Below are 16408 nucleotides of genomic sequence, written 5' to 3' on the forward strand. Positions count from 1 at the left end.
GGAGCTCCAACCAAGTATTGAGTATTGTACATGCTCATATTTTTCATTTTCATACTTTTCAGTTGGCCAACATTTCTAAAAATCCCTTTTTTGTATTAGCCTTAAGTAATATTCTAATTTTGTGACACACGGAATTTTGGATTTTCATTTGTTGCCACTTCAAATCATCAAAATTAAATGAAATAAACATTTGAATGCATCAGTCTGTGTGCAATGAATAAATATAATGTACAAGTTACACCTTTTGAATGCAATTACTGAAATAAATCAAGTTTTTCCAAATATTCTAATTTACTGGCTTTTACCTGTATATCTGCGGCTTAAAGTCAGGCTAATATATGGAAAAATATTTTTCCCCCTAAAATTTAGTGGGTGGGGCTAGAATACCAGTGCGCTCTATTTTATGTAAATTATCAAAAAACTTTCCGTTCTCTGAAGTTTCCAGTGAACAGATGAGAGCTGTGTTTGTTGCACCAAGCAAAGGCTTGGAAAATTCCATTGTGTACGTTGGGAGGATACAGGAGGGGGTTATCTATTGTCATCCAAGACCTGCTCAAGCTGAATCCAGGACCAACCCAAGCCCGAGGCATCTTTTTCTTTTGTGTTAATGTGACCGAAAACAATGACTGGTTACATACTCCCCATTCCTTTAGAAACAGATGTTATGTAAACAGGGAAAGTCCAAATAAAAAGAGGTGGCGTACAATCTTTGGCCAGAGCGTACTAAGACACTGTACGAGGTTACAGGTTGACGGCGTCTCTCCTCAATTGAGCAAAATTGAATTCTGCCTCTGTTTGATTCTTTGCTTCTTGTCTTGTTTAATAGATGTCATCAGTGTTTGAACCTGACAATGTCCCACTTGTTCTATGATTTGTTTTTTGTTGTGACAAAATTCATACCACACTATTCCTATTATTCCGCCTTGCAATAAATTCATATGCCCCACTTTTTGTGTAATTAGTTTTTTCGACAATCTTTTAATGATTTGTTTCCTTTCGGACGACTCGCTTTTCATACGATTTGGTTTTTCCGACAAAACATTGAGCTAACATTTTCCTGTCGCATCTTATTCATCGTACGGACAAATGTTACGTTTGTTAAGCTAACAGTCTCTATAAAATAATCCACCGTAGGGGCAAAGAAAGTAGAGAGTGTCAGCACTTTGATAAAGAAGGTGAGAAAGATTTTGGAAGGGAATACTAAAAAAGCCAGGTACCACTGTACTTGATTGTGTAGTATGCTTACTGTGGTGTTGTGGCTGTTGGGGGAGTACAAGTCCCTGCACTCCCCCAACAACATGGACGCAGCAAATACAACCAGTGATGTCACCATGGCAACCAGCAGACTCTCTATCAGCCTACAAGGCCAAAGAGAAAAGGTGCTGGGATAGGAATGAGAGCGTTGGGTGAACAGGTGTTACCTAATGAACTTGGCCTTGGGGTGGATGTGTCTCATGCGGTACTTGGCAAGGTTCTTGTTCATGCAGTTGAAGAGCGCCCCCAGCAGGCCACCTACTATCCCCATCAGGACAAAGAAGGCCAGGTCCACTGCTGTCCACAGGTGGCACTTTTTATCTCCGTCGGGACACTAACAAAGAAAACATGACTGCTGATCTTTCTGGATTCAACACCATCAAATTGTATATTCAGCCAACATTATTTGTCCTTGCATGTCAAACATACTTTCCAGCCACAACTGTCGGATTAGATTATGAACTTCCTAGTTCTTAAATGCACCGCGCTTACAATATGCAGCTTCACCACATGGCAGGTTTTATTTCCACAATATTTGACATATTTTGGCTCAAATTAAAGGGGAACTGCACTTTTTTTTTTTTAATGTTGCCTATCGTTCACAATCATTATAGAATAGAATAGAATAGAGTTTTATTGTCATTATTACAGTGAACAGGTTCAAAGAACAACGAAATTGGAGCAGATCACCTAAAGTGCATACACAATCATTTAGTAATATAAATAGTAAAAAAGATTTTTTAAAATATATGTATCTATATATATGTATACATCCACACACATGCATATATCCATACATATGCACATATATACATAAACACATACATATATACACATACATACATATACATACACATATATATATACACATACACATATATACACATACATATATACATATACAGTATATATACACATACATATATACATAGCTCCTCGGTGGCAAGGCCCCGGGGGTAGATGAGATCCGCCCGGAGTTCCTTAAAGCTCTGGATGCTGTGGGGCTGTCTTGGTTGACAAGACTCTGCAGCATCGCGTGGACATCGGGGGCGGTACCACTGGATTGGCAGACCGGGGTGGTGGTTCCTCTCTTTAAGAAGGAGAACCGGAGGGTGTGTTCTAACTATGTGGGATCACACTCCTCAGCCTTCCCGGTAAGGTCTATTCAGGTGTACTGGAGAGGAGGCTACGCCGGATAGTCGAACCTCGGATTCAGGAGGAACAGTGTGGTTTTCGTCCTGGTCGTGGAACTGTGGACCAGCTCTATTCTCTGGGCAGGGTCCTTGAGGGTGCATGGGAGTTTGACCAACCAGTCTACATGTGTTTTGTGGACTTGGAGAAGGCATTCGACCGTGTCCCTCGGGAAGTCCTGTGGGGAGTGCTCAGAGAGTATGGGGTATCGGACTGTCTGATTGTGGCGGTCCGCTCCCTGTATGATCAGTGCCAGAGCTTGGTCCGCATTGCCGGCAGTAAGTCGGACACGTTTCCAGTGAGGGTTGGACTCCGCCAAGGCTGCCCTTTGTCACCCATTCTGTTCTGAACTTTTATGGACAGAATTTCTAGGCGCAGTCAAGGCGTTGAGGGGATCTGGTTTGGTGGCTGCAGGATTAGGTCTCTGCTTTTTGCAGATGATGTGGTCCTGATGGCTTCATCTGGCCAGGATCTTCAGCTCTCACTGGATCGGTTCGCAGCCGAGTGTGAAGCGACTGGGATGAGAATCAGCACCTCCAAGTCCGAGTCCATGGTTCTCGCCCGGAAAAGGGTGGAGTGCCATCTCCGGGTTGGGGAGGAGATCTTGCCCCAAGTGGAGGAGTTCAAGTACCTCGGAGTCTTGTTCACGAGTGAGGGAAGAGTGGATCGTGAGATCCACAGGCGGATCGGTGCGGCGTCTTCAGTAATGCGGACGCTGTATCGATCCGTTGTGGTGAAGAAGGAGCTGAGCCGGAAGGCAAAGCTCTCAATTTACCGGTCGATCTACGTTCCCATCCTCACCTATGGTCATGAGCTTTGGGTTATGACCGAAAGGACAAGATCACGGGTACAAGCGGCCCAAATGAGTTTCCTCCGCCGGGTGGCGGGTCTCTCCCTTAGAGATAGGGTGAGAAGCTCTGCCATCCGGGAGGAGCTCAAAGTAAAGCCGCTGCTCCTCCACATGGAGAGGAGCCAGATGAGGTGGTTCGGGCATCTGGTCAGGATGCCACCCGAACGCCTCCCTAGGGAGGTGTTTAGGGCACGTCCAACCGGTAGGAGGCCGCGGGGAAGACCCAGGACACGTTGGAAAGACTATGTCTCCCGGCTGGCCTGGGAACGCCTCGGGGTCCCACAGGAAGAGCTGGACGAAGTGGCTGGGGAGAGGGAAGTCTGGGCTTCCCTGCTTAAGCTGCTGCCCCCGCGACCCGACCTCGGATAAGCGGAAGAAAATGGATGGATGGATGGACATATATACATACATACACACATACACATAGATACATATATGCTTGCTTATGGTTGTCCATCAAGTCCGATGACGACATCCACTTCTATCGGTGAGTTTGTTGGTGGCTGAATAGTCCTATCCTGGATAAACAAACCCTACTGCAGGTAGGGCATGTAAATGTGGTGGTGGAAACGGCAACCGTAGGTGTATTCCTCCTGAGTCTTCTCTCCTGTCTCTTGGCTGTCCTCCAGCAGGCGGGTGCCATCCTGGCACAGCTGACGCCAGGTGTTACAATCAGCAGTCACACCCTCCAGGGCCTCAGGTCGGATTTTACACTTCCTTAGTGCAGTCTTCAGCTGGTCTTTATATGGTTTCTTCTGCCCTCCAGCAGAGCGACGACCATGGTGTAGCTGGCCGTATAACACTTTGCGAGGCAGGCGGTCTGAGTGCATCCTTACTACGTGGCCCAGCCATCGTAGTTGGTGCAGGGTGATCTTGGCCTCAATACTCCTGCAGTTGGTTTTTGAGAGTATTTCAGAGTGAGGCACACGATCACGCCATGTGATCCCCAGGATGCGCTGAAGGCAGCGTATGCGGAACTGCTCTAGGGCCTTGATGTGGCGGCTGTAGGTTACCCAGGCTTCACAGCTGTAGAGGAAGGTAGTGAGGCAGATAGCTTGATAGACAGAGACCTTTGTGTGGAGATGGAGGTTCTTGTTTTGGAAGACCCGACGCCTGAGTCTCCCAAAAGCTGCCGCTGCCTGCTTGATCCTGATCTGGACCTCACTATCAACAGTGTTGTCATCAGAAAGAATGCTCCCCAGGTATCTGAAGGATGGAACGATTGCTATTTGTTCTCCAGAAACAGTGAAGACAGGTGATGTAGATGGCTTGTTGGAGCTCCACTGGCAAACTACTTCCGTCTTGCTGGTGTTGACGGTCAGTCCCATCCTGCTGTACGCTCTCACCGCAGCCGCAAGAACAGACTGGAGGTCTTGTGGGCTGTGAGATACAAGAACACAGTCATCTGCGTACTGCATCTCAACAATTCTCTCCCTCTGCAGTTTGGTGGTAGCCTGAAGCCTCCTGATATTAAAGAGGTTGCCATCTCGACGAAAGTCCACTGTCACACCGCTGCTGTCCTCCTTGTGGAGAAGCTTGGTAACACATAGCAAGAAGATGTTAAAAAGCACTGGTGCTAGTACACACCCCTGCCTTACTCCTGTATGCGCAGACTCTCGACCTCCTATGGTCACTCGAGCAGTCATTCCATCATGAAACTGACGGAGGATGTTGACGAACTTAATGGGACAGCCAAACTTGAGGAGGACTTCCCATAGAAGTTCCCTCTGAACAGTGTCCAAGGCTTTGGAGAGGTCGACAAAGGCCATGAATCCATCCATCCATCTTCTTCCGCTTATCCGAGGTCGGGTCGCGGGGGCAGCAGCTTAAGCAGGGAAGCCCAGACTTCCCTCTCCCCAGCCACTTCGTCCAGCTCCTCCCGGGGGATCCCGAGGCGTTCCCAGGCCAGCCGGGAGAGATAGTCTTCCCAGCGTGTCCTGGGTCTTCCCCGTGGCCTCCTACCGGTCGGACGTGCCCGAAACACCTTCCTAGGGAGGCGTTCGGGTGGCATCCTGACCAGATGCCCGAACCACCTCATCTGGCTCCTCTCGATGTGGAGGAGCAGCGGCTTTACTTTGAGCTCCCCCCGGATGACAGAGCTTCTCACACTATCTCTAAGGGAGAGCCCCGCCACTTGGCGGAGGAAACTCATTTGGGCCGCTTGTACCCGTGATCTTGTCCTTTCGGTCATAACCCAAAGCTCATGACCATAGGTGAGGATGGGAACGTAGATCGACCGGTAAATCGAGAGCTTTGCCTTCCGGCTCAGCTCCTTCTTCACCACAACGGATCGATACAGCGTCCGCATTACTGAAGACGCCGCACCGATCCGCCTGTCGATCTCACGATCCACTCTACCCCCACTCGTGAACAAGACTCCGAGGTACTTGAACTCCTCCACTTGGGGCAAGATCTCCTCCCCAACCCGGAGATGGCACTCCACCCTTTTCCGGGAGAGAACCATGGACTCGGACTTGGAGGTGCTGATTCCCATCCCAGTCGCTTCACACTCGGCTGCGAACCGATCCAGTGAGAGCTGAAGATCTTGGCCGGAGGAAGCCATCAGGACCACATCATCTGCAAATAGCAGTGACCTAATCCTGCAGCCACCAAACCATATCCCCTCAACGCCCTGACTGCGCCTAGAAATTCTGTCCATAAAGGTTATGAACAGAATGGGTGACAAAGGGCAGCCTTGGCGGAGTCCAACCCTCACTGGAAACGTGTCCGACTTACTGCCGGCAATGCGGACCAAGCTCTGACACTGATCATACAGGGAGCGAACTGCCACAATAAGACAGTCCGTTACCCCATACTCTCTGAGCACTCCCCACAGGACTTCCCTGGTTCTGATGTTGTTCCCTACATTTTTCCTGCAGCTGTCTAGCTGTGAAAATCATGTCCACTGTGCTCCTATTCTTTCTAAACCCGCACTGTGATTCAGGCAGTATCGACTCAGTGATGTTATTAATCAGCCTCTGGAGCTTCACCTTTGCCAGAACTTTACCGGCAACAGCAAGGAGTGAAATGCCCCTACTGTTGCCACAGACAGCCTTGTCACCCTTGTTCTTGTAAATAGTGACAACATTGGCGTCTCTCCATTGTTGCGGGACGTTCTCTTCAGCCCAGACCTTTGTGATGTACTGGTGCAATGTTCTTGTGCAGAAGTATCCTCCTTGCTTCAGTAGTTTAGCCGGGATGTTGCCTGATCGGACCTCCAGGAAGGTTGGAGGCTCGTCCAAATTGTGCATGACGGGAAGTGTAGGCAGTTCATCCAGAACAGTGGGGTCTGCATCAGATTCCTGATTCAACAGGGTGCTAAAGTGTTCCGCCCATCTCAACAGGATGCTAGGTTGGTCCTTCAAGGTTGACAGACCGTCTGCTGTTTTCAGGGGAGTGATGCAGCGGTTTGTTGGGCCGCAGGTCTTCTTGACAGCATTGTAAAAGTTGTTCATGTCATTTTTATCGGCAAAGGTTTGGATTTCATGTGCCTTTTTTCTCCACCACTCATTCTGCATCCTCCTAACAGCCCTTTGCACTTCTCCTCGAGCTCTCTGCCATTTCTGCCTGGCGCTACTGGATGAAGGGTTCTCCAGGGTTGCCCTGTGTGCTTTGTGCATATCCTTCAACAGGACATGGATGGTGTCTGAGTTTTCATCAAACCAGTCTTGGTGGTTCTTGCTCTTGAAGCCGATTGTTTGGGCTGCTGCCTCATAGAGAGTTGAGCTGATAGAGTTCCAGTTCTGGTCGATAGACTTCTCAGAAGAGTTCAAGGAAGAGTCCACCGCCCCAAGTTTCTCAGCCAGCCTAATACTAGTAAAATCTCACATGGAACTTCTGTTGTTTATGCGTGTGTTGTTTTAAGCTAGTTTAGGGATTAGCATACCTTGTCTGCTCATGTGTAACATGTTTGGCCTCATTCTCCAGTGATAACACTACTTGTAAGAAATGTACTTCATTTGCCACAATAGAAGTGACGATTATTGACTTAACGGAGCGGCTCCACACTGTGTACGAACATACACGGTTAGTCAATGGGCGCATCTCTAAAAGTCTGTTTACCTTGAATTCTCCAAAGTTGAGCAGGCCAGGAAGCTGGAAGGAGCCCCACTTATTAAAGTTTATACCGGAACGGAAAAAGTTGAGGGTGAATGTCGCCGACATTGAGCAAAAGAGCTGCAACACAAGATTGAAAAGTAGCACTGAGGTCAGGAAGCGTTCAGTTCAGGGGTGTCCAAAGTGTGGCCTGCGGCACATTTCAAAAATAATGTAAAAAAATTTAAAAAAAACATTAAGAAGTGGAATAAAAGATCAAGCAGGCGTAATGTAATGAGAAATTGTTGCAATATTGACAATAATAACACAAGTTTTTTTAATTTAAAACTGTCATTGCTCAAAAAATAATAAAAACGTATAATTGACAAATAGATCTGAAGTTGATCTAAGCATTGAAAGTAAAAATACTTTTTATCTACCATATTTTTCGGACTATAAGTGGCAGTTTTTTCCATAGTTTGGCCGGGGGTGCGACTTATACTCGGGAGCGACTTATGTGTGAAATGATGAACACATTAGCGTAAAATATCAAATAATATTATTGATCTCATTCACGTAAGAGACTAGACGTATAAGATTTCATGGGATTTAGCGATTAGATTGTTTGGTAAACGTATAGCATGTTCTATATGTTATAGTTATTTGAATGACTCTTACCATAATATGTTACGTTAACATACCAGTTGCTTATTTATGCCTCATATAACGTACCGTATTTTCCGCACTATAAGGCGCACCTAAAAACCACAAATTTTCTCAAAAGCTGACAGTGCGGCTTATAACCCAGTGCGCTTTATATATGGATTAATATTAAGATTCATTTTCATAAAGTTTCGGTCTCGCAACTACGGTAAACAGCCGCCATCTTTTTTCCCCGTAGAAGAGGAAGTGCTTCTTCTTCTACGCAAGCAACCGCCAAGGTAAGCACCCGCCCCCATAGAACAGGAAGCGCTTCTTCTTCTACTGTAAGCAACCACCCGCCCGCGTAGAAGAAGAAGAAGCGCGCGGATATTACCGTACGTTTCATTTCCTTTGTGTGTTTACATCTGTAAAGACCACAAAATGGCTCCTACTAAGCGACAGGGATCCGGTTCATGAAAAGACGCAATCTCTCCATCCGCACACGGACTACTATTTCACAGCAACTGCCTAAAGACTTTCAAGAAAAGCTGGCTACTTTCCGTGCATATTGTAAAAACAAGATAGCTGAAAAAAAGATCCGGGCAGAGAACATTATCAACATGGACGAGGTTCCACTGACTTTTGATATTCCTGTGAACCGCACTGTGGATACAACGGGAGCACGTACGGTGAATATTCGCACCACAGGGAATGAGAAGTCATCCTTCACTGTGGTTCTAGCTTGCCATGCTAATGGCCAGAAACTTCCACCCATGGTGATATTCAAAAGGAAGACCTTGCCAAAAGAGACCTTTCCAGCCGGCGTCATCATAAAAGCTAACTCGAAGGGATGGATGGATGAAGAAAAGATGAGCGAGTGGTTAAGGTAAGTTTACGCGAAGAGGCCGGGTGGCTTTTTTCACACAGCTCCGTCCATGTTGATATACGACTCCATGCGCGCCCACATCACGCTGGTTTTAATATATTATTAAAGTTTGACTGACCTATCTGACTGTTTTTTTGACATTCCTTTAGCGCAGTTAGATGCGGCTTATAACACGGGGCGGCTTATAGGTGGACAAAGTTTTGAAATATGCCGTTCATTGAAGGCGCGGCTTATAACCCAGGGCGCCTTATGGTGCGGAAAATACGGTACACTTATTCAGCCTGTTTATTTATTTTAAATTGCCTTTCAAATGTCTATTCTTGCTGTTGGCTTTTATCAAATACATTTCCCCCCAAAAAATGCAACTTATACTCCAGTGCGACTTATATATGGTTTTTTCCTTCTTTATTATGCATTTTCGGCCGGAGCGACTTATAGTCCGACAAATACGGTATATATGTGTGAATGTTGTCTGTCTATCTGTGTTGGCCCTGTGATGAGGTGGTGACTTGTCCAGGGCGTACCCTGCCTTCCGCCCCAATGCAGATGAGATAGGCTCCAGCGCCCCCGCCACCCCAAACAGGACAAGCGGTGGAAAAATGGATGGATTAATTTTTTTAACACTTTTATGAGTGGGGGACTTTTAGTCTGATCTTTTTTTTAAACGGTCATTGCTCAAAAAATAAAACATTATTGGCCTACTTACACTTTTTTATTTCTTTTCCAATCGTCTACAATCATTATGAAAGACATGAGGACTTTTTCATGCATTCTAACTCATAAATAAACGTAAATGAAAGTCAATGGGAGGTCCTCTTTTCCGCCCATAAAACCAAATAAAAAAACATCCAAAAAGTGGCAACAATATCCATGACCTGAATATTAGCCAAGTATTAGTGATATTGTTGTTGTAAGCTCTAACGCAGACCATCTATTTATAGCGGCGCCCTGGTCGCCAGCTTGCGTGACAATGTTTGACGTCATCAAGTGGTAAGCTGCTTCCTCGTTTCCTTGCTCGTCAAACTTTATTGTCGATCATAAATCATGCCTTTCACCTGGATAGTAGAAGGCTGAGGACGTATTCTGACAAGTTGGTACACTTTGACAGACAATTTAGACCCAAAAATGGCAAGACCGACACGAAAAGACGCTTGGGTCTACCCCTCTTTGCGAGGATTATGAGTCATTCTTCATCTAAATAAATAAATAAGAAGTTTCTAGCATGACAGGAGACCTTGTACAGTAAGTGATGTTTTATTACCAAAATAAATAAGGTCTGCAAGTCCGTTACTACATGACATCAGAGGTGGGTAGTAACACGCTACATTTACTCCGTTACATCTACTTGAGTAACTTTTGGGATAAATTGTACTTCTAAGAGTAGTTTTAATGCAACATACTTTTACTTTTACTTGAGTATATTTATAGAGAAGAAACGCTACTTTTACTCCGCTACTTTTATCTACATTCAGCTCGCTACTCGCTACTAATTTTGATCGATCTGTTAATGCACGCTTTGTTTGTTTTGGTCTGTCAGACAGACCTTCATAGTGCCTGCGTTTCAACAAATACAGTCACTGGTGACGTTCACTCCGTTCCACCAATCAGATGCAGTCACTGGTGACGTTGGACCAATCAAACAGAGCCAGGCGGTCACATGACCTGACTTAAACAAGTTGAAAAACTTATTGGGGTGTTACCATTTAGTGGTCAATTGTACGGAATATGTACTGTACTGTGCAATCTACTAATAAAAGTTCCAATCAATCAATCAAAAGTGTGAAGGAAAAAATATCCTTTTTTATTTCAACCGTACATCCCGTCAAAAGCCTAAAGACTGACTGCACAGTTCCTGTCTTCACAATAAAAGTGCCGCTCCATCGCGCGTGCGCTTTCAAAATAAGAGTCTCCGAAAGCCAGCCCAAACAAGCTCGCAAGCTACGGAGTTTGCCGCCAATGTATTTCTTGTAAAGTGTATAAAAACGAATATGGAAGCTGGACAAATAAGATACCAAAAACCAACCACTTTCATGTGGTATTAGACAGAAAGGAGGAACTTTTTTTCTCCTCCATTTGAAAACGAGGACGTTATCATCACTACTGTCTGATTACAATCAATGCAAGTCATCAGAATCAGGTAATACACCAACTTATATTCTTGTCTTCATGAAAGAAAGGAATCTATATGTGTTAAACATGCATGTTTAAAACATGCATGTTTAAAACATGCATGTTTAAAACATGCAGGTTTAAAACACCTTTTAACATGTAAACAAAAACGGCAAAATAAATAAATATAAATTATATACTGTATATATCAATGTATGTATATATATATATATATGTGTGTGTGTGTATATATATATATATATATATATATATATATATATATATATATATATATATATATATATATATATATATATATATATATATATATATATATATATATATATATGTATGTGTGGGAAAAAAAATCACAAGACTATTTCATCTCTACAGGCCTGTTTCATGAGGGGGGGGTACCCTCAATCGTCAGGAGATTTTAATGGGAGCATTCGCATACCATGGTTTATATAGGGCACAGAGTGGGTGGGTACAGGCTGGCGTAGGGGCGTGGTGATTGGCTCATGTGTTACCTAGGAGGTGTTTCCGTCTATGGCGGCATGTTGTTACAATTTCGCTGCGCTTGTTGAGGGATGACAGGTCTGGACGGTAAATAATAAACAGTTTCTCTTTCAAGCATAGGTTGCATCTTTTATTACCACTATTGTAAGGTGTGCTGGATGCAAGAATTTGCCATGTTATTGAATATTCAACATTATTGTCTTTGAGGTCCCAAATGTGTTTGCTGAGTTCTGTGGTATTTCGCAGGTTTTTGTTCCTGAAAGAAGCCTTGTGATTGTTCCATCTGGTTTTGAATTCACCCTCGGTTAATCCTACATATGTGTCGGATGTGTTAATGTCCTTGCGTATTACCTTAGATTGGTAGACAACTGATGTTTGTAAGCACCCCCCGTTGAGGGGGCAATCAGGTTTCTTTCGACAGTTACATGCTTTGTTGGTTTTGGAGTCGCTCTGACTGGGGGTCGACGGCTCATTTGCAATTGTTTTGTTGTGGTTTGAGATGATTTGTCGTATATTGTTCATGCAGCTGTAGCTCAATTTAATGTTGTTCTTGTTGAATACTTTTCTTAGGTTGTTGTCTTTGGGAAAGTGTTTGTCAATCAGATTGAGGAATTTGTGTCCAATGTTCGTTGAGACGTTTTTGCTGTATGGGGGGTTGTACCAGATGATGTCGTTTCGTTTTCTGTTCTTTTTTGGCTGGTTTCCTGGCGTGGGTTCATAGGTGAGGGTGAAATTGTATCCGCTTTCATCAAGGGCTTTTTGGTACGGGGGGGTTGCTTGGTCAAATTCAGCTTTGCTAGATGACAGCATCGATAGCCTTTTATTGATTCCGGTAGGTATTCTTTTCGTGGTGGTGGGTGGGTGGTTGCTGTCATGGTGCACGTATTGGAGTGTTGTGTTGGGTTTCGTGAATCAATTGAGGTACCCTCAATCTGACGATTGAGGGTACCCCCCCCTCATGAAACAGGCCTGTAGAGATGAAATAGTCTTGTGATTTTTTTTCCCACACATACATATATTGCGCTCTACTACGGTATCGAGCACTATTTTTTGGATAAGCTTATTAAGACATATATATATATATATATATATATATATATATATATATATATATATATATGATATGTGTGTGTATGTTACTCATCAGTTACTCGGTACTTGAGTAATTTTTTCACAACATACTTTTTACTTTTACTCAAGTAAATATTTGGGTGACTACTCCTTACTTTTACTTGAGTAATAAATCTCTAAAGTAACAGTACTCTTACTTGAGTACAATTTCTGGCTACTCTACCCACCTCTGCATGACATACAGTATATACTTACATCATGTATATAAAACCTTAATGGAGGTGTCTGGATGTTTTTTTAAGGGCTTTATAGGCAGAATAGAGCGACTCCTATAAGTTCCTTTGTAAGCGGACTTTTAATCGCATTGATTTAATATTTAGAATGCATTAAAAGAAATACATCGGTCATCGTGTCTTTCATAATGATTGTGAATTATAGGCAACATTTTTTTTTAAAAGTGCAGTTCCCCTCTAGGTCTCCGATCAAATATTCCACATTGAACATTTTTTGGGGGGAAAATATTGCATATTTTGTGATTTACCTATTAAAAAACATGGTTGTGATAAAACAGGGAATACAACTATATACACTTAATGTCAATGGATAGATCTGAAGTTCTTATATACTGTAGATATTTAAACGGTGAAAGTAAAAAGAATAATAATATATGACTTATTTTTAACACTTTAACAACTAAGACCCTTTTGGGTCCCCGGTAGAGATGCGCGGATAGGCAATTATTTCATCCACAACCGCATCACAAAAGTCGTCAACCATCCGCATCCACCCGAATTTAACATTTAATCAACACCGCACCCGCCCGTTGTTATATATCTAATATAGACGATGCAAGGCATTAGTGAGGTTATAAAGCTTTTGCCTGTTAAAGAAAGGAGACTGATCCAATGCAGCACAGACATTCAATGCGTGCCACGCTGTCACGGCCCAGACGCACACCAATGCTCAATCATCTGGGAGCCGCGCTGAGCGCACCTCCAAGCGCGTGGAGGTGCCATGTCCCTCGCACCAGCGGCGGCTCCACCCGGGCTCGCGCCCGAGGCTTCAGCGCGCACCGCGCCGGCCATCCTACTCGTCGCGGCCTAGCCCTCGCGGCTCTCGCTGCCGGCGACGGCCGGGTATGGGCCCGACGCTCCAGCGCCATCCATTTTCAGGGCTAGTTGATTCGGCAGGTGGGTTGTTACACACTCCTTAGCGGGTTCCGACTTCCATGGCCACCGTCCTGCTGTCTATATCAACCAACACTTTTTCTGGGGTCTGATGAGCGTCGGCATCGGGCGCCTTAACCCGGCGTTCGGTTCATCGTTTTTCGTATGTGGGTAACAACATTTAACTATGTATATATATTTACCAATTGGTTTAACTGCCACCCGCCTGAATCTATTTAAAATCTAATTTTTTTTTATTTCAACCGCCCGACCCGACCCGTGGATAAAATCTAATTTTTTTTTTATTTCAACCGCCCGATCCGCGGATAATCCGCGGACTCCGCGGTTGTGTCCGCAAACCGCGCATCTCTAGTCCCCGGGACCTTAAACGTTCTGCACAACTGAGGGAAGCCCTAAGGGTTCCTAGATATATTGTGAAAAATATGAAAATGGCCCCCGCATACTAACATTTTTCAGCGTTTGGACGACCCCGGATTGAGTTCTTAAATCCGGTGACATAATGTCAAAGCCCAGATAAACCATGAGGTTTGAGAACTATTCAAAACAAGAATCCATACCACTTTCCAGGTGAGGGCCTGGTTCCAGAAAGAGGAACCCTCCTCCAGGCTGAAGAGGGTTCCCCCGATGGGGGCACCGAAGGCAGCAGCGACCCCAGCGGCGGCACCGGCCGACACAAAGTCCCGCTTGTCCCTTCGGGTCAAAAAGACTTTAGGGAGCAGAAAAGATATTTCAATATCCAGCAGCGTACTATACCTGTCACTTCGGAAGACGGGGAAGTTGAATTTGATCCTCCTAAAAGTGATGCTTTGGAGCTGACAGACAGAACACATCACATGTCATGGTGATGGTAAGTACGCCCGTCACAGTCAGCAGGACTATTAAGATGTGTACCTGAGGAAGGCCGGCTCCCAAGATGGCTCCACTGTGTATCATCGGACCTTCTTTGCCCACAAAAAGACCTGAGTGGCAGAGGTGGGTAGAGTAGCCAGAAATTGTACTCAAGTAAGAGTACTGTTACTTTAGAGATTTATTACTCAAGGAAAAGTAAGGAGTAGTCACCCAAATATTTACTTGAGTAAAAGTAAAAAGTATGTTGTGAAAAAACTACTCAAGTACTGAGTAACTGATGAGTAACATACACACACACACACATATACATATATATATATATATATATATATGTATGTGTGGGAAAAAATCACAAGACTACTTCATCTCTACAGGCCTGTTTCATGAGGGGTACCCTCAATCATCAGGAGATTTTAATGGGAGCATTCGCATACCATGGTTTATATAGGGCACAGAGTGGGTGGGTACAGGCTGGCGTAGGGGCGTGGTGATTGGCTCATGTGTTGCCTAGGAGGTGTTTCCGTCTCGGGCGGCATGCTGTTACAATTTCGCTGCGCTTGTTGAGGGATGACAGGTCTGGACGGTAAATAATAAACAGTTTCTCTTTCAAGCATAGGTTGCATCTTTTATTACCACTATTGTAAGGTGTGCTGGATGCAAGAATTTGCCATGTTATTGAATATTCAACATTATTGTCTTTGAGATCCCAAATGTGTTTGCTGAGTTCTGTGGTATTTCGCAGGTTTTTGTTCCTGAAAGAAGCCTTGTGGTTGTTCCATCTGGTTTTGAATTCACCCTCGGTTAATCCTACATATGTGTCGGATGTGTTAATGTCCTTGCGTATTACCTTAGATAGGTAGACAACTGATGTTTGTAAGCACCCCCCGTTGAGAGGGCAATCAGGTTTCTTTCGACAGTTACAGCCTTTGTTGGTTTTGGAGTCGCTCTGTCTGGGGGCCGACGGCTCATTTGCAATTGTTTTGTACCAAAAAGCCCTTGATGAAAGCGGATACAATTTCACCCTCACCTATGAACCCACGCCAGGAAACCAGCCAAAAAAGAACAGAAAACGAAACGACATCATCTGGTACAACCCCCCATACAGCAAAAACGTCTCAACTAACATTGGACACAAATTCCTCAATCTGATTGACAAACACTTTCCCAAAGGCAACACCCTAAGAAAAGTATTCAACAAGAACAACATTAAATTGAGCTACAGCTGCATGAACAATATACGACAAATCATCTCAAACCACAACAAAACAATTGCAAATGAGCCGTCGGCCCCCAGACAGAGCGACTCCAAAACCAACAAAGACTGTAACTGTCGAAAGAAACCTGATTGCCCTCTCAACGGGGGGTGCTTACAAACATCAGTTGTCTACCAATCTAAGGTAGTAATACGCAAGGACATTAACACATCCGACACATATGTAGGATTAACCGAGGGAGAATTCAAAACCAGATGGAACAATCACAAGGCTTCTTTCAGGAACAAAAACCTGCGAAATACCACGGAACTCAGCAAACACATTTGGGACCTCAAAGACAATAATGTTGAATATTCAATAACATGGCAAATTCTTGCATCCAGCACACCTTACAATAGTGGTAATAAAAGATGCAACCTATGCTTGAAAGAGAAACTGTTTATTATTTACCGTCCAGACCTGTCATCCCTCAACAAGCGCAGCGAAATTGTAACAACATGCCGCCATAGACGGAAACACCTCCTAGGTAACACATGAGCCAATCACCACGCCCCTAGGCCAGCCTGTACCCACCCACTCTGTGCCCTATATAAACCATGGT

General features: G+C 44.4%; 1 protein-coding gene across 2 annotated transcripts in view; it reads right to left on the reverse strand.

Moving 5' to 3' along the window:
• Nucleotides 1–16408, reverse strand: part of clcn6 (chloride channel 6) — an 83607-nt gene that overhangs the window by 36667 nt on the left and 30532 nt on the right. For both annotated transcript variants that reach the window (XM_072914792.1, XM_061973262.2), the window contains exons 8-13: nt 14636–14703; nt 14498–14556; nt 14302–14434; nt 7358–7471; nt 1422–1588; nt 1247–1358 (exon numbers count right to left, since the gene is read on the reverse strand). In XM_072914792.1, the coding sequence (XP_072770893.1) occupies nt 1247–1358; nt 1422–1588; nt 7358–7471; nt 14302–14434; nt 14498–14556; nt 14636–14703 (653 nt within the window). The remainder of the gene's footprint in view (nt 1–1246; nt 1359–1421; nt 1589–7357; nt 7472–14301; nt 14435–14497; nt 14557–14635; nt 14704–16408) is intronic.

This window comes from Nerophis lumbriciformis, linkage group LG01, assembly GCF_033978685.3.
Source record: "Nerophis lumbriciformis linkage group LG01, RoL_Nlum_v2.1, whole genome shotgun sequence".
Lineage (NCBI taxonomy): Eukaryota > Metazoa > Chordata > Actinopteri > Syngnathiformes > Syngnathidae > Nerophis > Nerophis lumbriciformis.